The 22,203-nt window shown below is 41.7% G+C and overlaps 1 protein-coding gene across 1 annotated transcript in view; it reads left to right on the top strand.

Moving 5' to 3' along the window:
* Positions 1–4,281: 4,281 nt before the first annotated feature.
* akt3b (v-akt murine thymoma viral oncogene homolog 3b) overlaps positions 4,282–22,203 on the top strand; it is a 49,430-nt gene continuing 31,508 nt past the window's right edge. The window contains exons 1-2 of the mRNA XM_022219606.2: positions 4,282–4,581; positions 9,081–9,574. Coding sequence (XP_022075298.1) covers positions 9,529–9,574 — 46 coding nt within the window. The 5' untranslated portion in view covers positions 4,282–4,581; positions 9,081–9,528. The remainder of the gene's footprint in view (positions 4,582–9,080; positions 9,575–22,203) is intronic.

Below are 22,203 nucleotides of genomic sequence, written 5' to 3' on the forward strand. Positions count from 1 at the left end.
CACCCACAAAACCTCCAGCACAAACCAACCAAACCAACTTAGGATGAATGTAAAGTCAAAACCAACATGAATATTAATAAGTAATTTTTGCTCTAAAATGTTTTCTATATGTTCCTTTCTTATTCTGAAAGCAGCAGAAGAGCAGCAGTCTTACCTGCAGATTAAAGACACATCACCCACTAACAGCTGACCCAGGAGGAGTCTTATTTAGAGAAGGTAACCTGAGAGACTGAACAACTCAGGTGGAGCTGCTTCTCTTCTCTTCTCTTCTCTTCTCTTCTCTTCTCTTCTCTTCTCTTCTCTTCTCTTCTCTTCTCTTCTCTTCTCTTCTCTTCTCTTCTCTTCTCTTCGGTGAAACACAACACTGGACACTCTGACAACAGAGCAAACTGACACTAGTAACGACTACCTCCCTCTGCACAGCTACTGTGGTTACTGAAGGACTCACTGGACTCTTTGTTCTGTATTTTAAAATGATGATCTGTCCTGTCCTGTACATGGTTATTCATCTTGTATTGACAATAAAACAATCATTTATGAAAGGCCAACTTCAGGCACCGGCATAGCCTTGTACTTTTCTTACAGGGGTGTCTGGACTGTGATCATTATTCAGTTTGGGGTGACACAGTGTCACATTTTTGGTCACCACTTTTACCGTTTGCTCATGCAGGGGAGACTGACAGGTTAACAAGAACTCATTTATAGTGTAATATTTTTGTTTGTTTGTTTTGATCAAAAATCTGGAACAATTACTAAAACACTTTGTTTATACATTAACCAAGAAAAACAAATCCATCTTTTACAACCTCTACAATTTTTAATGTCAGTAATATGAAACCTTTGAACTACTACAGAATCAGTAGAAGCATTCCCTGTTCATCAGAAGCGCTTGGCTGTGTGTGGCTGTGCTGTTCAACTGCATCTGCGTAGAAACAGTGGCTATAGAGAAATGGTCCTGCAAAAAAGGTTCTGCCAGGAAAATTGTACTTTTTGACTGAAAATCCAGTTTTGTAAAATTATGTCAGTTTTGGCTTTTTTCTTCTGCTTTGTGTTTTTCCAATGCACATGAAGGAAATAAACACGTGTATACCAAAAACACTTGTAATTGCAACAATTTCTGGGAGAAATGGTGTATTTTCTGAAAAAATTCCAGGGGTGCCAATAATGTCGACCAGGAGTGTATGTCTGATGTTTGGAGGCTTCCATCCCAGACCTGCAGCAATGGCCAAAACTGGAGTAGAAATACAGTATTTTATTTTCCTCTAGCACCACTCTCAGGAGACATTTCACTTTTACCATCACTATGGATAAAAATGTGGCTGTGCAAGAATTTTTAGTTTACTGACATTTAGTACTTTTATCCTGTGTTTGATTGTAATTATTTGGTACAGAATTACGCAGAAACGGACTCCTTTTTTTAAAAGAAAAAATCTGCATAGCAAATGACTATTAGTTTTTTGGGTCACTTACTCTTATTCTTCACCGAAACAAGCATAAAGTCCATGTAACACAACCATACTTAATAAAAAATAAATAAAACAACCTAAAACCAAAAGAAGTTCAGTTGTTTTGTTTTTGTAAATACTAAAATTTGAATTATATTAGGGTTGCAAAACTTTAGTCTGAGCTGACTGTGACCTCTTGGCTTAGTCTATTTTAATTTCATGTAAATGAAAATACACTAAAAATGCAAATACTAATTTTCTGCTCATCAGTAGAGATATGTGGACATCGTGAAATGTCAAAGACCAGTTGAAATGGCCATCATGCTGACAAAGATGTCCCCAAATCTAAAGATGTACAACAGTTAGTAAATCTTTACCACGCTGTGACAAAGAAATTACATGTATTGAACATTATCTAAATAATTTTGCAATGGCACAAGAATTGTACTCATTGATGTGTATGTGTGTCTGCCGTTAAGCAAACACCTCTGAAGAATATTCCCAAACTGTCTCATTTCATAGCTGACCCTGACAGACCTGAGCATGGGGCTGAATTGTTATTTCACAGACTGTAATTGATTAATGCAAAGCAGCAGCAGCATCAGTCCCCAGCCAGACTGGGACCAGGATCCTCAAACAAAGCATCTATTCACAGGAAGGCTGGGGAGGAAGGGAGGGGGGTGGGTGCTATACATTTTGGTAAACCTAAATACATTAATAACAGTATAGAGCCTGAGAACACATATTGTCTGTGGTGCGGAATCCAGACTTTGTTTATTGAAAACATCAGAAAATAACTAAAGCAGATCCAAATATCTGAAGTGGATCAGAGGGAAGTGAATTATAACTGAATGTGGACACATAAATCTAGAGAGAGAGAGGGAGAGAGAGAGACAACAAAAGCCGGGGACCAACAAAAGCCCTGAATGCCATGAGGAGACAGATGCTGCATTCACGTGTTCTCCGTAAACCTTAAATATCAGTCTGAAACATCCACATTCAGGCGTAGGGACGAGGCAAGTTCATTTGCATAGCACCCTTCAGCCACATGGCAGCACAAACAGAAGACAGAGAAGGAACTAAGAAGACATGTAGAAGGACCAAAAAGCAGTTTAAACAGACACATGCAATGAGTTTATAAATATGCTCAAATGTAATAAAACTGATTAAACTGCAGAATAAAAATTACACCACAGTGCAGCAAAAGATATATAAATACATTCACTTTAATATAATGCAGTGGCATACAGACAAGGGTTAAGCGTGGATTGTAAATCATTTGGAGTTGCAGCAGACTGGAGTTTTGGAGTTTGTTTAGATACACTATCAGTCCAAAGTTCTCATTCAAGGGTTTTTATTTAATTATTTTATACATTGTAGATTAATACTGAATATATCCAAACTATAAAACAATACATGTGGAATTATGTTGTAGACAAAAAAGTGTTCATCTTCAGTATTAATCTGCAATGTAGAAAAAAATATCAATAAATAAAAAGCATTGGATGAGAGGGTGTGTCCAGACTTTTGACTGGTAGTGTATGTAAGATGTATTTTGGTCATTTCGTGCTTTGTAAATAACAGTAACATTTTTCAGTTGTGAAGCCAATGTAAAGATGTGAGAAATGAAGTGGTTGGTGCCACCTTCCTGGCTGTAGTGAGGATTCTGAATGAGCTGCAGAGATGCACATGGACAGCTTTTTCTACGTCTTTGTAACTCATGGAACTTGTAAAACTATGTTCTAGAGGATAATGATAGATTTTGTGATTGTCTTTTTAGTGTCTGAAGATGAAGACTGACTTTTAAACGTCTTCTTTGGGTCCAAAACAGTTTTATGGAGGACGTTTTGGCACATCCAGTCGCTGAATTGTTCAGTGCAACTGCAGAGTTTATATGGGACTATACCTGGAGATATTATTCTATAAATCACTGTGGCGTCTTTAGGATTGTGATAATTGTGGTGAGGTCTGGCAGCAGTGTGTAGATGTTTAGTTGAAAAGGCCTAATTGAGTCTGATGGGTTTCCACATGTCGCTAGAATGATGATGTCGATACATCTAATAATACCAAGGGTTACTATTTTTATTATTTTAAACCCTTAATAAGAAAAGTCTCATTTCTGTGGTGTGGTCAAAATGCAAACCCTTTTTTAAAATTTTATGCAACGTACTGAATAAGTTATTTATCTTCCAGGTGAAGGGGTTGGAAACAAAGCGGTCCAATCCACTTTCTGTAATTTTTGAGAAAAATGGGTTCAAAGTTTTGTGTTTTCAGGAATGGGCTAACATTCGAAGCACCACCGTAACGCTGTATCTGGGTTGTGGGTTACACCACTTTGCCACTAAAATCTAAATCATTAAATATTACAGAAATGATATAAACTCAGTTTGGATTTTTTGTGGGCTAGACAACTCTGCTTCTAATCCCTTCAGATAATTTTGAGGAATAAACAGTCTCCAAAGGCGATCTCTCAAATATGAATATTTGTTGGTGGAGACAGGAAAGACTAATTTTGCTTGTCAGATAATAACATGTGCTCTTCCGTCGTAAATTACATATTTATAGAGTTTGAATTGTTAGGCAGCAAACAAATGACTAAATCAATAATAATTGGTTTATGGAACTTTTTTTCGTGTTGCTTTCTAGGTAAAGGTATTTAAGAGTGGCCGGGCTGTCCTGGAGTGGTTTCACACTGGTACTGCTCCGGACATGTCGACACTTTTAGCTCCAAATTAAAAGACGAGGGCAAAGTGCTCCAGATTTTTTGGATTGAGACACATTTGTCAGCTGGTTGTGTGAAGGCTCAAATGTCCGACAGCCGCTGAATGCAGCAGGAGTCCTCCCAGTCAGATCTGGCTGAACGTGACGTGCCGACTCGGAGCCGAGCGAGGTTTCCTGGCGGAGCTGCGGAGGGAGCAGGAGCCGAGCGGGTCTGTCTGTCTGTCGCCGCAGTCTGTGTGTCTGGCACACAAAAACCCTCATTTTCGGCTTCCACGGTCCGGACACGGCATCAGCGGCTATGGATCCATCGCCGTCCTCCTCCTGTTTTCGCCACTGAGGGACCGTTGGATGCTCCAGTGCCCATAGAGGAGGGAAGGAGGAGGAGGGGGCATCCCTGTCGTTCTTCGACTACCAGGTGAAATTATTGTAATGATGTGAAATAACGTACCGGGGATGGAAGTGGGAATTATTCGTAGGAAAGGGGAGTTGAGGAGGGAGAGAGCAGCGGCGGTTGGGGTCGTCGTTTTGGGGGCACGGGCAACGGGATTGTCTCGAACCCGGAGCGGGTGGGAGCGGAGGTTAGCGTGCTAGCTAGCAGCCGTTAGCGGACTGCTGCTGCTTCGTCATTCGCCAGTCTGGGAGGGATGCGACGCCGGGATGCTGCTGCTGCTGCTGCAGCTGCAGAAGGGAGGGGAGGGCTAGTAACGGTAACGGTACCGTCCGTCTGGCCTCGGCCCATCTCCGTGATGAACGACACCCCCCCACCCCACCCCCCACCGCAACCTCCCCGTTTCTCCCCTCATCCCCTCTCCTCCATCCTTTCAAAAACAGCGTCTCGTCTCTGTCCGAGATGAAGACAGAAAACCACCGATGAACTGCCGAGTTGTTTGATCCCACACAGGAGAACAACATCCTGCTCTGCCGCCGTCTGTGACTGTCAGTTACCCAGTGTGCTATGCTAGCCAGGAATCCAGCTAGCTAGCCGGCTAACCCTAGCGCTAGCATCCCCACCACCACCCAGCCACCCCCCTCAGCTAGCATCCCTGGCTAGCTCGCATCCTCCAGCCGAGCCATCACAGGCCAGCCTGGCTTACACAACCGTCTCCCTGCCCGCACCGGCTCACACCGGCTGTTTCATAGCCGCTAACAATTAGTAATCGGCACAAGAGTCACTGTCAGACATTTATTCGAGTCTCAGCCGTTGGGATATAATGGAGCACGCCAAGCGGATGTTGTTATGTAACAGATAATGACACCACACGCCCTTGAAACAAAAGCTGTTGTTTCAGTATTTGTTTGTTTGTGTGCGGTGCAGGACCCAATCGTGGACAATAAATCAGAGACGGGGGGTGTTTGTCGTACCGAGGGCCGAAGCGGCGAGCCGGCTTCTGAAATATCCAGCGGCTGCTCCTGTCAGCCATTGTTTTTGTTGTCATTGGAGGGCTCACATTTGTTTTCCAGTGTATATGTGTGCTGTGCGTTGAGGGAACATGGCCAGTCTGTGACATCTTCCATCCTAACTGCTCATAGTGCTGATATGTCAATGATTACTGTCAGTATAGGGAATGTAGTTGTTACCCTTAATGTATTAAATTGTACAAGAAAGACCAGCCTCAGGAAAATGGGGAAATGCTGTTGGAGTCATGCTGTGTTGTTAAATTAGGTTACTTTTAAATACTAGCAGGGGTGAAACATCTAAGTCTTATCTAACGATGATCTCATGAACATGATGTGGGCAATTTTGTTATGGGTGATAGATTACAATGGCAGTCCTTTATAAATCACCACTGTATTTGTTAAATTGACCAGGAAAACATTTACGTCAACGGTAAACACAAAGGCAGTTCAGGGTGATTTTCATCAGAGAGAAACCTTTAGAAACACAGTGTAATCATTCCATATGTAGTCATTAGGGTGATATCCCTGTTTGTAAGAATGATATCACCTGAACTTGTTGCTATACACGGCCTTCCAAATGAATAAGTATCTTGTAAATAAACCCTGACAATAGTAATTGTTACGTTTGGTTCCTTCCAATACATCACAGTCGTACACAGTTAATTGCTTTCAACATCAGTTTGTTTCTTATTTAAATTTTCCATTCATTTGCTAAATATCACTGTTGAAAATGTATTTTTGGGCATGTCACAGTGATTTCAAGCACTGCTTTAAGAGTCAGTGCAAACAAGAGCCATTAAAGACTACAGAATACAGAACATGCACATACCCTCGTCTCAGCTGGAAAACACTTCAGCTCAAGTTGTGTTGTTTTAAATGAGCTATATGAATAAAGGAAACTTGACTAGATATTCAGTCCCATGTAAAAGCATTAGTGGTGGTTCTGTGAGTTTAAGCTATCTTAAACGTGTCTCCCATCTCTTGGTTTAAACCTAGACTAACTCCAAGATGTTAAGATCAGGGCTCTGTGGTATCCAGACCATCTGCTGCAGGACTCTTTGTTCTTCTTGTTGCTGAAGTTAGTTTTTATGACTCTGGCTGGATTTTTGGGCTTGTTATCCTGCTGCAGAATGGATTTGGAGCGATTAGAGACCCCGCTGATGGTATTGCACGGTGGACAAGAATCTAAACATCTAAAGTACCTCAGACTATTGCGCAGCACTGTACGTTGCTGCGTCACATATATGCCTTACCACCTCAGATCCTATAGTGAGTTTAACAGTATGAGAGGTTGTTACGATAGAGATGTTGAGTGATCCTTAAGCTCTGAGTTTGGCAGCAGGAAGACATCAATAGCATATAAATCACTGTTTGCACAAGAAGTTACATGACTGTATAGTATAGATTTAGAAAAAAAACTTTAAATATTGGCTCAACCTGATTGAATGGGAGTCAAGGAGAGATGGAAGTAAGGAAGGAGTGTTGTTGATGAGAAGAAAGAGAGGAAGGTACCCGTACCTGAATTCTGTGAGGAAGACGGATGTAATGAGGGAAGAGAAGTGAGCCAGTGGAGCTCTATGCTTACATTCATCTGTAGCAGCACTGGTATCCCTGAAGAAGAAAAGAAATAACATGAACACATCTTCTTTTCAAACTGTAAATATTAAGACATAGAAGTGTATGCATAAGACAGGGGAAAGCAGTCGTTTCATCCACCTGAGCCCAGTATTGAGTTTACTGTAATCACACTTCTTAGTGAACTTCTTTCTTTTTACTGTTCAACTTTTGTGACAGAAATTCTCAACAACGTCCTGTTAAAAGATCCAGGTAATATCTGTTGGTTGAGGAGATGACATCATTTTGAGTGGTAGCCTAATGAATGTTCACAACCTGTAGTATAAACCTGCAGATGGGATCAGACAGAGCTCTGTTCATTCTCAAAGAAGATGCTCGGCATACATAGTAAAAAGAAATAAATATTCACAGCAGTAGAAGATACCAATATTTACATATTGAAATAAAGATTGCCTGCTGACTCTGTAACATTTTAATTTCCAACATCTCCCTGCTGCAAATGCTGGAGATCATGATTCAGAACTAATAGCTGATTCACTTCATTTCTTGATCTGAATTGAATAAAAGTATAGCTGGGTTTATTCTGATTCCTGAAACTGACATGACGTGATGCTTTTACTGGTAAAGACTCTTACCTTGTTGGGCATGTTGGAGCTACAGAAATACTCCGCTAGCTGTGATTATTTAGTGGTTACAAAGAGTGATGCGTCTTTTACGTCATTAACCGTCTTTGGCTTTGTACAGTCACCTGTGTTGTCTTCCAGCTCATTTCCACATCGACAACAGCAACATTTCAGTTTGACCTTTCATCAAGTTAAGCCCTGGAATTAACGTTGACAGTCGATAAGACCCGCTGTTGGTCATTTTAATCACAATCAGCTCTGTCTAAAACTAAAACGCAGTTACCAGAATGTTCTGTATTCTGATCTTTGATAATTAGAACTCAGAAACGTTGGTGCATCCAAGTTATTTGTCACACTATAAATTTCATTCCCATATGCAACCAAAATGAACACACTGTGGAGGCCAAGAAATGATTGGTTTATGCATAGGTTGAACTGAAGAACCAGCTACAGTCAAGGAGGGTATGATGGAGGGAAAATGGGAAAAGGGAGAAGGACAGGGAAGAAGCAGGGAAATAAGAGAGCAGTGCCTAAAGAAGGATGGAAAGAGGTGAGAGAAGGAGGGAGACACAGGAATTTTAAATGCAAAGTAAAAGATAAAGACAGAAGGATGTGAGTGGAATGGTAGATTGATGTGGATGAAGGAAGTCCGAAGAAAAGAAAAGTAAAAAGTGGAGCTGGTGAAAGACTAATAGAGAGAAGGAAGGGAGCGTGAGTGTAAAAAGGTTAGTGAAGAATAGACGAAACAAAGGAGGGAGAGAAGGAAGGGATGAATGACGAAGGAAAGTGAGAGTAGAGGTTGGTAAATGAGGGAGTGGAAGGAAGGAAGGAAAGATGTGAGAGGGAAGTAGTGGAGAAACTTCTGTGAGGAAGGAGGAGGAAGTGATGAACAGAAAAATGGAGGGATGAATGTGGGGGGGATGATGAAAAAGAAGGAAGGAAAACAGCAGAAGTAGTGGTAAAAAGTTTAGGTAAAAGAGTTAGCATAGCAGAGGCAGAAAGAGGATGGAGGTGAGCATAGCAAGAAAAGAGTGAAAGATGAAGGCAAGGGAAGGAAGATGGGGACTGTTGAAAATAGGAGGTCAAAGGGAAAGACAGAAAAAGTAGGAAAAGTGAAGAAGAGAAGGAGTCGGTGGAGAAGGGGGGGAAAGGAAGCAAGGAAAAGGTAAAGGATATAAGGAGCTGAAGAGGCAGGAAGTGTGCTAAGGCTCTGAACAATGAATGGTTGCCTGCTGTACGAAGGAAACTATCCACTGACCTGCTCTGTGTTTTTTTTTTTTCTTGCCTCTCTTCTTTCTCTGCCACTGTTTCCTTCCAGGCTGACTCACTGCTGGAGCGCCTGAACACAGAAGAAGAAGAAGAAGAAGGAGTTTGAGGGAACAAGAGTGCGAGGAACATTGTAAAACAGAGCGAGTAGGAAGGAGGGAGGGAGAGCAGCAAAAAAGGTGAAGGAGGTGAGGAACACTAGGAGGGGGGAGAGACAGACGACAGCAAAGAGAAAGTCAAGTTGGGTCGGCAAGGTGAGAGGAGGAAAGAGAAAGTGATAGTAGGAGAGAGAGAAAGATAGAGAGACGGTAGAGACAGATAGGGTGCAGCCGGACAGATCTGAGGTCAGGTGGGTGCAGGTAGGTTGGAAGTCGAGCAGTCAGACCAACAGCTGACTGAGCTGCAGACAAATCCACTGTCCCGCTACCCCTCCAACAACTGTCCCTTCACAGTCACCACACTGGGAGAACTGGGAGAACTGGTGACAAGGAGAAGCCACCATGAGCGACCAGAACGTCGTCAAGGAAGGCTGGGTCCAGAAAAGAGGTGAGTTTGGATTTTTTTAAATTTAAAGTTGCATTATTGTTCGTAAGCAATATGTCTGATGATCCTCTCCAGTAACCCACACGTAGACTAGAGCTGCGCTGGTTAGATGATTCATCAATTACCAGACTGAAAGAAAATGAGTTGTCTGTTTTTGTGGTGATGGATTTAGATTAAGTTATTTTGAAGCAAAAATCTCAGAATTTTTTTATTGGGTCACCATTCTCATATGTGAGAACATGACCTGTAGTGGTTATCGTTTATTTGGTCTTTCGAGTTCTGTAGTCTGGACTCTTAATTCTTTGTTACTGTCATAACCATATCATTAAGGAGGGACGGGAGATTGTTTTACGCGTTTATTGACGAACGTCATCATAACGGTAAAACTGCTGTATTGCTCCGCCACCCACTCATGTATTATGAGACAACACAACACTTCTGGCTACATTCTTTTTCATGGCTGCATTTACAAGCCTACGGAAGCCTCGCAGGATAACAATTGAGTCGAATAATTTAACCCTTTCACTTTAAAGTTGCATATCAAATGTCTGCATTTCAGCAACAAAATGATTATTGCCTAAATTATAATAACACTGCAAAATGGCGCTGACATGACTGTTGTCACTGTCATGCATTATAGTAAACCAAATGCTGACTGTTGGTTAGAGAAACAAGACATTTGATGCCACTTTATGCTTGATGGAAGTTAAGTGAGAATATTTCAATTTTCCAATGTTTTGAAGCCCAAGGGATTAACGAAGGAAACAGCCGGCACAATGGTTGATAGTTGGTTGCAGACCCATACCAACAATGAATGTATCCAAGCCTGATATATCTTATTGCTCTCTTCCATAGCACTCCATTGTTTCCTAAAAACTATTAAAAACACTTCAGTGAGCCACGCTGTTGCACAAGATGACACACACACTGTATATTATTTTGACTCAGTCCCACATACACCATCCTGCTGCCCCAAATACTCATTAGAGCACCAAATGTGGATTAATCCGCTGCTGAAAATAGTTCCCTAACAAATCCACCATTTTTTCCTGCTTAGGTACTATTTGACTAAAAATGGCAGTGCTTTTTAAAACAATTAAATAGGATATTGTTGTCCCTTTTTATAAAGCTTTGCGTCTTCTGTGTGAACTAGGCATGTGTTAGTGCATGTGTTCATCCTGGGCTGTGCAGCACAGGATGCTCAGTTAACTATAAAATTTGTCCTCCCAACAAAGGAAAAATTCAAAATGTGAGCTTCATTAGGAATGTTTACAGTTCAACCAGTTGCTGGTCATCAGCTGTAGCATATTAGAAGATTTAACCTTTAAAGCAGAGTGTAGCATTTGAGCCCCTGGGCACCTTTGAATGTTTTCAGTTTTTCAAAATAAATGAGGAAAAAAATGTTACTTGTTTTGTTAACTCCAAAACTGATATTCATACTGAACGGTGAATTTTGTGGACCGTTATACCCCTAGTAGGAACCAGTGTGAATGGGGTGTGATCAAAACCCAAATATATTTAATTTACAAAGTGTTTAAAGCATTGGAAAACCAGACATTTGAGAAACATATACCAAATCTTGTTGCACCAGTAAGAGTGCCAGGTACATCTCGCTGTGTTTTATTCCATTTAAACAAACTATACTGACATAATAAAGATTATCAACTGTGCTAATATGTCCAGCAGAGTGATCATTAGCATCCCAACATGGTAATGAACTGACAGGTTTAATCCCGCTGAGCAGGCAAAGTGCTTTTCGTTACTTGTACCGAAAATGCTGTTTGACAGAAGAGAAACCACAGTGCCAACCAGTTCTTGACGGTCACTTCTCCTTTTTGTTTTCTTGCACTGGGTAAGCTGATTTACTGTTAACCTGACAGTTGGATTGAAGCGTGGTTGATGTGTTCTGGTTCTTGTGGCTGTCTATGTTTGTACATGTCTGTCTCAGTGGGTATGTGTGTCAGACGTGGCTTTAGGTTTTTCTTTACACAGAACACAAAATACAACAGTTTTTAGACACAGATGGCTGCTATTCTACATTCCCATTTTTATTTTTAATCATTTAGCTGACTTGTTCATTTAGTGTTCGGGTAGAGATACATGCTTTGTCAAGGACACCTGAATCCAGATTAATGCAGTAGCTGTTGGCATCAAATCTGTTACCATAATGGCCTAATTTCCCAAGAGGTGAACCTTTATCCCAATGTTTTTGTAATTGAATAAAAAATTTGAATGGACGGAATTTTGTCCAACAGCTTATCATGGTAGATGGAGAAAAAAACGTATTTTCCCAAATGTTTCAGGCTTGACTTTATTTCTCAAAATGTTTGACTATTCTCAATCGTCCACAACATAGAAGTCCCTCTCCCATTCCTGATTCAACCCGTAAAACTTATCACTTATTCATTAAATTTAAATATTACGATTGTACCTCATGAAAATAATGCTATCCTGCTGTTAAAAGACTTAGTTGTAGCTCTATGAAGTCCCCACGTCTCTCTCTGCCACAGCTGGAGCATACCAGCTCACCTACAAGCTGACAGGATTGGTTCTTTGGGGTTGTAACAATGAAATCAGAACGCATGTTTTTGGGACAGTCATTGGTACATAGTACACTACTCAAAATAAGTTGGGATACTGTGTGGTCCTCAGTGGATTTCATACATAAGATGTTTATTTCACTTCAGTGATTTTGGGGATAGGGAGGCAATTGCATTAGGGTGCTAGACACACCTCATCGTAATGGTATCCACGTAATGGTCTCACTGTGTACAGTGCACCTTACATATTGGGGCAAATACCAAAACATACAAAAAGACAACCCTTTTCAATGTGGCATCAATTTCAACATTCTGGGGGTATGAAAAGCTGGTATTGTTCGTAAGTCATTCCCAGTTCATCACTCAAGCAGCCATGAACACAAGACATCACTTAATGGATGAACAGCGCCACCTGGCCATAGCATGCCTTCAAGTTGGTAGCAGGCAGTCAGATGTTGCTTGTGAACTTGGTGTGTCTCAAAGTGTCATCAGCAGACTTGCAGCAAGACACAGAACTTCTGGCAGTGTTGGTGACAGACCCAGGAATGGAGCCCCACGAGTGATGGACCACAGTGATGACCAGTACCTAAGGACATATGCACTCAGACACCGTTAATGCAACTGCCACAGAGCTGCAGGCCTGTTTACGAGAAGTGAGGGGTACTAGGGTTTCCAGACAAACCATTCGCCACCGACTCCACCGCTTTGGCTTGAATGCCAGACGACCATTTCAGGTGACTCCACTGACACCAAGACACCGCCGTGACCGTTTGCAGAGGGCACAAGACCATATGACCTGGAGCAGTGGTCTACTGTCCTGTTCACTGATGAGTGTCAGGTCACTTTGCACAGAAATGATGGTCGTCAGCGTTGCTCGAGAGGGCAAGGTGAGCAATACGCCGAGGTCAACATGGTCCCCAGGGTTGGCAACAGTCTGGGCAGCATCACAAGTCAGTGCAAAACAGATTTGGTGATTGTAGATGGCTCAGTCACTGCACGTTCTTACCGCAGAGTAGTGGTTCAACGGATCATCATTGATCCGTTGATCCGTTTGGATCGATGTCATCGGTTCGGCACACACACGACCCACGGATCGATTTCTGAAAAAAAAAAAAAGTTGTGCTCCGTCCGCACGCAGCTTGTGGCAAGTGGAGAAAGGAAGAGAGCAGACATGGCGAGTAGGGCTGGCCCGAATAGTGGGTTTCTGGCCTCCGAATACTCGGGCCCTATTAAAGACAAATATCCGAATATTCGTTCCGTCACATAACGTCCGGGTGGGGGGGCTTGTGGTGGAGACAGCTTGTGTCGGAGACGGCCTGAGGGGGCAGCGGGGGCTCCTGCTTGTGGCGGAGACGGCCCGATTATTCGGATCCATTCGTCTTGTCTCGGGTCCAAATTTTGCCTTCGTTTTGTCTTCAGTTAAACTGAAGAATTCCCAAACAGCAGAGGTCTTCAGCATCTTGTCTTGTGTTTATGCAACGGAGTGAAGCGTGACGTCAGAGTCGGCAGCAACCTGGCCATTCGGGTGGTGTTTACAAACACGTACGGAGGAGCCGAGATGAGCCGAACACGACGGGATGAGCCGAAGGGGGCCGAAGGCAAAGGGAAGAGACCAGCTCTGAATATTTTCGTCTGGGGGAGGAAGGGGTGATCACATAGACCAGGGGTCGGCAACCTTTAACACTTAAAGAGCCATTTCGACCAGTTTCCCACAGAAAAGAAAACACCGGGAGCCGCAAAATCATTTTGGCATTTAAAATGAAGACAACACTGCATATATCGCTTTTTTACCTCTATACCTTTGTTAATCAGTCATGATTAATTAATTACAAAGCCTCTAATTAGATTCATTTTTTAAATTGTGTCCTGCCACTAATATTTATCTTACTTGGTTAATGTCATTTTTGCTCCTGGACCTCATATGTTACGTAATGTTAGCTGGAAATCAATATTTTGCAAATGTCTATTTTACTTGTAAAATCTATTTATCTTAAGCTAATAACTTTTCTCCGGTAAGTCTCTGCCCTATTTTCCAAGACGACACTCCTCTGACTCTCTGACCTGCTGCCTGGACATCGAGCGGTGTTCTTGCGAGTAACGTGTACCCTATCATGAGTACTTTTGACTCAAAGACAAGACGTGTCTTTCTTGGAGTGGAGCTCTAATATACAGGCTTGCCATTCTTGAGTACAAAATGATGTGAAACTACCTTCGTTGCTTCTCCGTCTTCTCTGCATAAACTTAGCGCTCTTATGTCCCAGCCAGGGGAAAACCCCAGCAGCACATCCGGTGGAGTGACACGTCAAAATAAGAGCGGTAATTTCACAATAAAACTCTCTATATTAAAATGCATTGAAACGCACCTGAAAGGCAGAACAATTTATTTTCCAAAGTTACAAGGAGCCACAACAGAGGGCTGAAAGAGCCGCATGCGGCTCCGGAGCCGCGGGTTGCCGACCCCTGACACAGACATATGTGTATAAGTCATAGACATGCTGATCCGAAAAATGAACCGATCCGTGTCTCTTTATCCGAGTACTGATCCGATCCATGAGTTTAGTGATCCGTTGCACCACTACTGCAGAGACATCATAGAACCCATCATCATCCCCCAATTCTGCCAGCACACCCCCAACTTTCTGTTCATGGATGGTAATGCTCCACCACTTGGTGCCAGAATTGTCACAGCTCGACTTCAGGAAGTCGGAGTGCCTCATATGGTATGGCCAGCAATGTCCCCCGACCTGAACCCCATAGAGCACGTCTGGGACCACCTGAAGCAGCGACTGGATGCTCGTACCCCACCCTCACGTGACCTGGCAGAACTGCGTGTAGCACTTGTGGAGGAGTGGAACGCATTGCCTCAGAACAATCATGAGGCTAGTTAGGAGCATGAGACGTTGCTGTCAAATTGTCTTCGCGGCAAATGGAGGAAACACCCCCTACTGACTTTGTCAATTTTGGTTATTTGGGGCTTCTTTGTTATTGTCTAAGTTGTTGGGGTAATAAATAATGCACTAATGAAAATGGTGCTTCTTCTCATTCATTAATAGTAATATCAAAGGGAACTATTACTTATTTCATTAAAATTCAGACCAAATAGGAAAAGCACTCATGTAAATAACAATATCCCTAACTTATTGTGAGTAGTGTACTTTAAAGGTGGAAATGCTTAGCCATGGTGACTGCATATTTCAGTCATGGCTTATCTTCTAGCATATGAAAAGCACCTTATAGACATCTTCGCAAGGTAAGACTTTATTTTCACCAGATTGGTCTGTAATATTATTTCTTTGTGTGTTGCTTTGGGGACAAGGGTGTCCATCAACACCATGATAAGAAATCAAGTGGAGTTATTTTCCATTTGCTGCTTTTCAATTGCAAAGGCTGCTTACTTTAAACGAAGTGTGAAATTGAGGAATAGTTGTTTTTGAAAAATTCTCTCTAGAAAGCAAACTCAGTCAAACTAGGAAAGTCCTTTCTTCAGCATCTTCTTGTCAGTGAACAAGTAAACAGTTAATTTACTGTTGTTTAGTAAGTCGTGGCACACATTCTTATCGATAGCCCTACTTTGTATGAACTACCAACTTACTGTGATCACTTCTGATGTATAGTAATATACCGTAGCCAATACATAGTTCAATTGTTCCACTGAAGTATTTTCTCTTGTATGTTGTAAAAACTGACCACATATACTCTCAAAAATTCAGGGTCACCCTGGCAATTTCATGTTTTCCATAAAAACTCTCACTTTTATTTATGTGCTAACATAAATAAAAGTGCACAAGGGTTTTCTAATAATCAATCAGCCTTTCAACACCATTAGCTAACACAATGTAGCATTAGAACACAGGAGTGATGGTTGCTGGAAATGTTCCTCTGTACCCCTATGGAGATTTTCTGTTAAAAATCATCCATTTCCAGCTAGAATAGTCATTTACCACATTATTAATGTCTGGACTAGATTTATCAATCATTTAATGTTATCATCAATGAAAAAAGATGGCTTTTCTTTCAAAAATTAAAGCATTTCTAAGTGATCTCAAACTTCTGAACAGTAGTGTGTAAAACAGTTCAACTGTGGCAAAGAAATTGTACTTAAAGAAACTGACCAGCTGTTTCTGCTCAGCTACACAGAGACTATTTAAATAAGGTGCGGTGAAGCGAGAATTCAGGTTTACAATAGAACATGGGTTATATTGTGAGAATGACTATGTTGAAGGAGCTAGAGGTGGCAAAAAGTATTCTCATCAGTTTGGGAAAGCTGTGTTTCCTCGATCCACACTACAACACAGGATCAGAGTTTTAACATCAATTCACTGCTAAGGGTGCTCAGGAAAAACACCATTTTTGCTTACTGAAAACACCAGCTTTAGTCATCAAAGATGTGTTTTTATCCGGCTCAGCGTGGACATGGCCTCAGCCACCCTGGCAGTTTGAAGAACAGCACCTCCAAACAATGGTTGTTTACCTGCCAGACGGCGAGCAGAGAAGGCAAGCTTTGCAGGGCTGCAGCCCAGTCTGAGCTGCACTTGGCTGGTGTGTTTTATTTCCCACACTGCTTTTTTTTGTGTGTATGTGTGCGTGTAAGAGTGTGTGTTTGTGTTTGCTGGAGGTGTGTTTGTCTGGTGTGAGCTTAGGGCTGTTGGCTGGCAGGCAGGGGGAAGTTTCTCTGTGGCACTATGAGCATACAGAGGATGACCTAACACTCTGGTTCCTTCCTCTCCGGCCCCGCAAGTCCCTGAATTGTTTATTGCACCTCTGTGTGCGCTTATAATTCAGCCTTAACGACCATCTCAGCAAACCTGCCCTCACAAGTTCTCTGCGCTGTTTTAAGATGAAAATATCAAGAGTTCACACACAGTTCATGACTGATTGGAAACTGGAATTCTGAAATTGAGTAGTGAAAACAAATCTAATCTAATCTTTGATTAAACTTTTTATTTTTCAGTCTTGTGAATGATTTGAGAATTCAACATGATTCAAAGTTAGTATTAAAACTTAAAACTATTCCTATATGTGCAAGGCCAGCAAACTATGAAATACTTTTTTTTTTTTAAATATATGTATTATAAGCATTGTAAATAAGAACAAAAGTAGAAACATGCAAAGATGACAATTTTACCTGTGTAAAGTATTTGAGTTTGGATGGTTCTTGATTCAGTTGCTTTCAACATCTGAGCAAATGCAGTTGTTTTTGATTCCATAAACACTTCTGTATAATCACTCAACCCTGTTCTCTGGGATGATACTGGAAAGTACAGCAGTTAAAGATAACTGATTTTTAGTTGTGGTTTTGGAATGGCAGTAGGAGATGGACTTTTCTCCCATTCTGCTGCTTTAGACTCAGGTGCTTCAGCAGGTTGTTGTGCTGCCACTTTAAAGCAGATAGGCAGTTTTTTTTCTGGCATCATTAGGCAAAAATTCCACACCAACGATTGAACTCGACTCAAAAAAATCAATAATCATCAATAAATGGAAACTATACTTTTTCTGTGTCTTTTTAGGCTTCAGAAAATCTAGTCCACAATGGGAGATTGTAGACTGCCCAGTAACCAGTGACTGGGCTTTTCACTGATCAGATGAGATAATGTGAAGTAGAGCTGCAGCTATCGATTATTTTAATAATCGAATTCCGTGCTTGGCATGCGCATTTCAGCATTAAAGGTGGAAGTGGGCGCGCTGTGCAACAGAAATAACCGTCCTGGTGGAAGACGGACAGACATCTGCGCTGTATGTAGTATAGTACAGGAGTGTTGTACATATAAAGTACAGTACAGGTGTATGCTACATGTAGAGTATAGTACAGGTGTATTGTACATATACAGTATAGTATAGTAGAGGGGTGTTGTACTGAGACAGTAACGGACCTACATACACTTCAATACAATATGGACGCGTTTGAAGCAGAAAGTCTGAATTGACAAAGAAAGTTGAAAACCACCTTCATACCTGTTAACTCTGCTGAGGTTTTAGTTTTTGCCAAGCAGACTGCAACAAAGAATGTCTGATTATGTTAAACTGTCTTCATAGTTCAACCTCTGATCTGATAAACGGCGTAAACACTCGAAAAGCTGCACCGGTTAAACTGGAGGCATCCCATCAAATTTCAAATCCCCTTATAATTTATTGATTATAGGTCTGGATCCATATAGGATGAGGTCTGGCTCTGGACCACGTAGTGACTTAGGGTCTAGTATGTAGTGGATGAAACGAAGCCTCAATTCAGAGAATTTTGCCTTGAGGATTTTTAGTAATCGAATAGCTAGTGTTCCACCTCTTTGGCAGTGTAATAACTTAAAACACGAAATGTTTGTTTAATTTCTATTAATCTGCATTTTTCATCTGTCTGCTACGTTCACAGATTACTGCAAACTGAAAATGCAATTATAGCGATTATATTCAACATTTTACAACTTTTGTAAAGTAAAGCACTTTCAGTGTCTTCAATCCCAAGGAATGGTTTCAGCTCTAATGTGAAGCACAAAAAAATCTGTAAGAGAGTTGGGAGAGTGGGTTTGAATCCCAGGTAAAGTCACAAATAATGTTGACTTGTAGCTTGACTGTCTTTGTAGGTCTGAAGCATGGACTTGTTTGGTTGTTCGAAACAGAAGTTAAAGGTCAGAGCTGCAGAAGGGGACCTACATTTTAAAAAATAAGAAAATTCTTAATGCCATTTCCAGATTTCTGCCTGCTACCACTTTAGCGCTGGGACTGCACTGAATGTTTGAAATTTGTGCCCTGGTCGTGAAGCAGATGTGTCACTGAATGTATGTTTTCGGTGGCTACAGCTGCTGTGCACATACAGCCTATGGTTGTGGCAAAACAAGATGTTGAGCTTTCATTGTATGATTGTTTGTCTTCAGATTCTGGACCCAGCACAGCACTGTGAAATTTCTATTTTTTTATTTTTTTTTTACTGAGTTTGTGTAATATGAGTAATTTGACAAAAAACTACAGTAGACTTGGTAAACCACCTGGTACTGGGAAGTAAATGCTTCCAGGGTGATCAAGACTCAGAAGTGGAAGTCCTGTTTTGAAACAAAGTAATAATTTTCTTTGTGTTGGAAGTTTAATTGCAAAAATGTAGACACCTTATGATTAACTTCTGTATAAATTATTCTTGTGTAACGCTATAAATAGAAAATTAATCTACTTTTGTGTTTGCAGCGCATATGCTCCCACTTACACACTGCTCATACAAGTGTCACTAATTCTTGTGGAAATGTAGTGTTGCAGCATCCAGGTCATGTATGATCCACATGGATGACCTGTGCAGTGCAGTCATGGGGCCAGTTTGTACACAATTTTTACACATTTTGTACAGCACAATTGTCTCTGTTTGACATTCAACTTTGTAAATCTGAATCATTTTCATGTCACTGAAGATGTGTGACTACATTTGTTACTGTCATATTTCTTCTTCATCATCTGCTGCTATCATTCTTGAAGTGTGTTTCACTAAAAGCTCATTCAATGGTGACAGGTTATGTTACTGCCATGACTTCAGAGAACTGTTTCCCACTGCTAGTGCTGGTGTTGTTTGAGAGATGGCAGAAGGAATGCAGTTTTGCATATATCGACATTTGTCACATTGTCCATCCATCCATTCTCTATACACCGCTTTATCCTCATTAGGGTCACGGGGGTGCTGGAGTCTATCCCAGCTGACTCGGGTGAAGGCAGGGGACACCCTGGACAGGTCACCAGTCTGTCACAGGGCTACATATACTAACAATCACACACACATTCACACCTACGGGCAATTTAGAGTAATCAATTAACCTCAGCATATTTTTGGACTGTGGGAGGAAGCCGGAGTGCCCGGAGAAAACCCACGCATGCACAGGGAGAACATGCAAACTCCATGCAGAAAGATCCCAGGCCCACCCTGGGATTTGAACCGGGGATCTTATTGCTGCAAGGCGAAAGTGCTAACCACTGTGCACTGTGTCACATTGTACAAAAAGTAATTCAAATGAATGAATTTCCTCCAATATATACATTGCTTAGCCTTAATGTGACTAATGTATATTTGTCTTGAGAGGGACTCTGAAGGAAGGAAGGAAATTTCATCTTGTTTAATCCGATATATTTTCTGTTGAACAAGATGTTGGGTGGGGCCCAGCACATGGAGGAATCAATTTTAACTGTAGCTGAATAGGAAATCAGTCAAAGTGAAAGGTCATTAATTTGCTGGAACAATAGGGCAGGACTAGTCATTTGAGCTGTTTCAGTACATCTTCATTGTCTTGCTCAAGGACACGTGGATAGAAAGAGGTTGTTTCAAACCACCAGCCTTTTTCCTCCACCTGTCTTTGTTCCTGCTGCATGACATTAGTGTATCTCACCCAAACAGATCATGTGCAACCTTTAGTCTTAAAGTCTATCAAACATGCTAAATGCATTTCCTCCTCATAAAACACTTTTTTTTGGGTCATACATTGTTTTTTCTACACTTATTAGTGCATCTTGTGGTGTGATATTATAGCAAACTGCTAATCAGTTGAACGGCATGAAACTAATGGTAGGAAAGCTTAGCAGGTCATTCATATATGTTTCTTTGTGTATATGCACAATGTGCATGTACACAATGCATGTACACAATGTACACAATGTGCAAACAAAACAAGGAGCCACCTGCAACATGGCAGCTTTTAAATGAAGTTTTCCAGGACGTGGCAGCTAATCAGGAATTCAAACTCCCTCTTTCATATGGTCTATATACACAGACAGATTCATTTTCTTGGTAGTGTAAATATTCATCCATCCAACCATCCATGGCCTAATCATCATTATGGTGGTGGGGGGGCTGGAGCAAATCCCAGCTGACTTGGAGTGAAGGCAGGGGACAACCTGGACAGGTCGCCAGTCTGTCACAGGGCTAGATATACAGACAAACAATCACATTCACAGCTACGGACAATTTAGAATCACCAATTAACCTGCGCATGTCTTTGGACTGTGAGAAGAAGCTGGAGCACCCAGAGAAAACCCACGCATGCACAGGGAGAACATGCAAACTCCATGCAGAAAGATTCCAGGAAGGCCAGGATGTGAACTGGGGATCTTCTAGCTGCAACTTTAGTGCTACCCACCAAGGCACTGTGTAGCCCAAGTATTCAACAAATACGCTGCCTGGCCAAAAATGAAATTGCACACTCTAATATTTAGTTGGACTGCCTTCATCTTTGAGTGTGGCACTCATTCGCTGTGGCATCATTTCGATAAAGTCAGGGAAGAAAAACTCCATCGATGTAAAGACATGGTCATTCAGCATATTCAGGTAGTCAGCTGACCTCATTCTTTGGGAACGCAACATTGCTGAACCTGACCAACCCCCAGATCATAACCCTAACCTCCACAGGCTTATAGGCACTAGCCATGATGAGTGCATCACTTCATCTGCCTCTATTCTTACCTGATGCCCCCATCACTTTGGAACAGAGTAAATCTGGACTCATCAGACCACACGACTGACCACATTTGTTACTCAAAGCTGATGGTTTACCCAGTGTTTCCCCTGGGTTGAAATGGCTGCGAGGTGGTGGGTTGCGCCCAGGCATAAACTAACCGTGACGTCACCCGTTGGTTTGGTTTCAACGCCGAGAAAATGAAGCCCGGATTTTGCTACTTCCTGGTCGCCGTTTTGGATTTTTTGGAGCCAGTGACGTAAAAAGCGTCATCAAACAGACTGGACCGGAGAGCAACTAGGGGCAGGATTGGCTGAGGACTCTCTTATCCCGCCCACGTTTTACCGCAGAGGCTTCTGTTGCTATCTATCAAGTATAGCCACGCCCCCTGGCTCCGCCGACTTTAATGATTTATTTAAAATTCAGTATTGATTTATTTTAAGATCGGCCACCTGATCTCTCATTTTGACCATGAAAACTAACGGGAAAAAAATCCTGAGCTGTAGAAAATCAGTCTATCAAATTTTATTTTTTTCCAAAAATGAATTGGGGTCTATGGAGAAAAAGCTTTTTGGAGCCAACCTTAGCGGACGGCGTGATATTGCAAGTTTTTGACACTTCCGGGTGTGCTTCAATTCTGGAGCCAGATGCTACGTCCATTATATATACAGTCTATGGT

Source organism: Acanthochromis polyacanthus, chromosome 3, assembly GCF_021347895.1.
Source record: "Acanthochromis polyacanthus isolate Apoly-LR-REF ecotype Palm Island chromosome 3, KAUST_Apoly_ChrSc, whole genome shotgun sequence".
NCBI lineage: Eukaryota > Metazoa > Chordata > Actinopteri > Pomacentridae > Acanthochromis > Acanthochromis polyacanthus.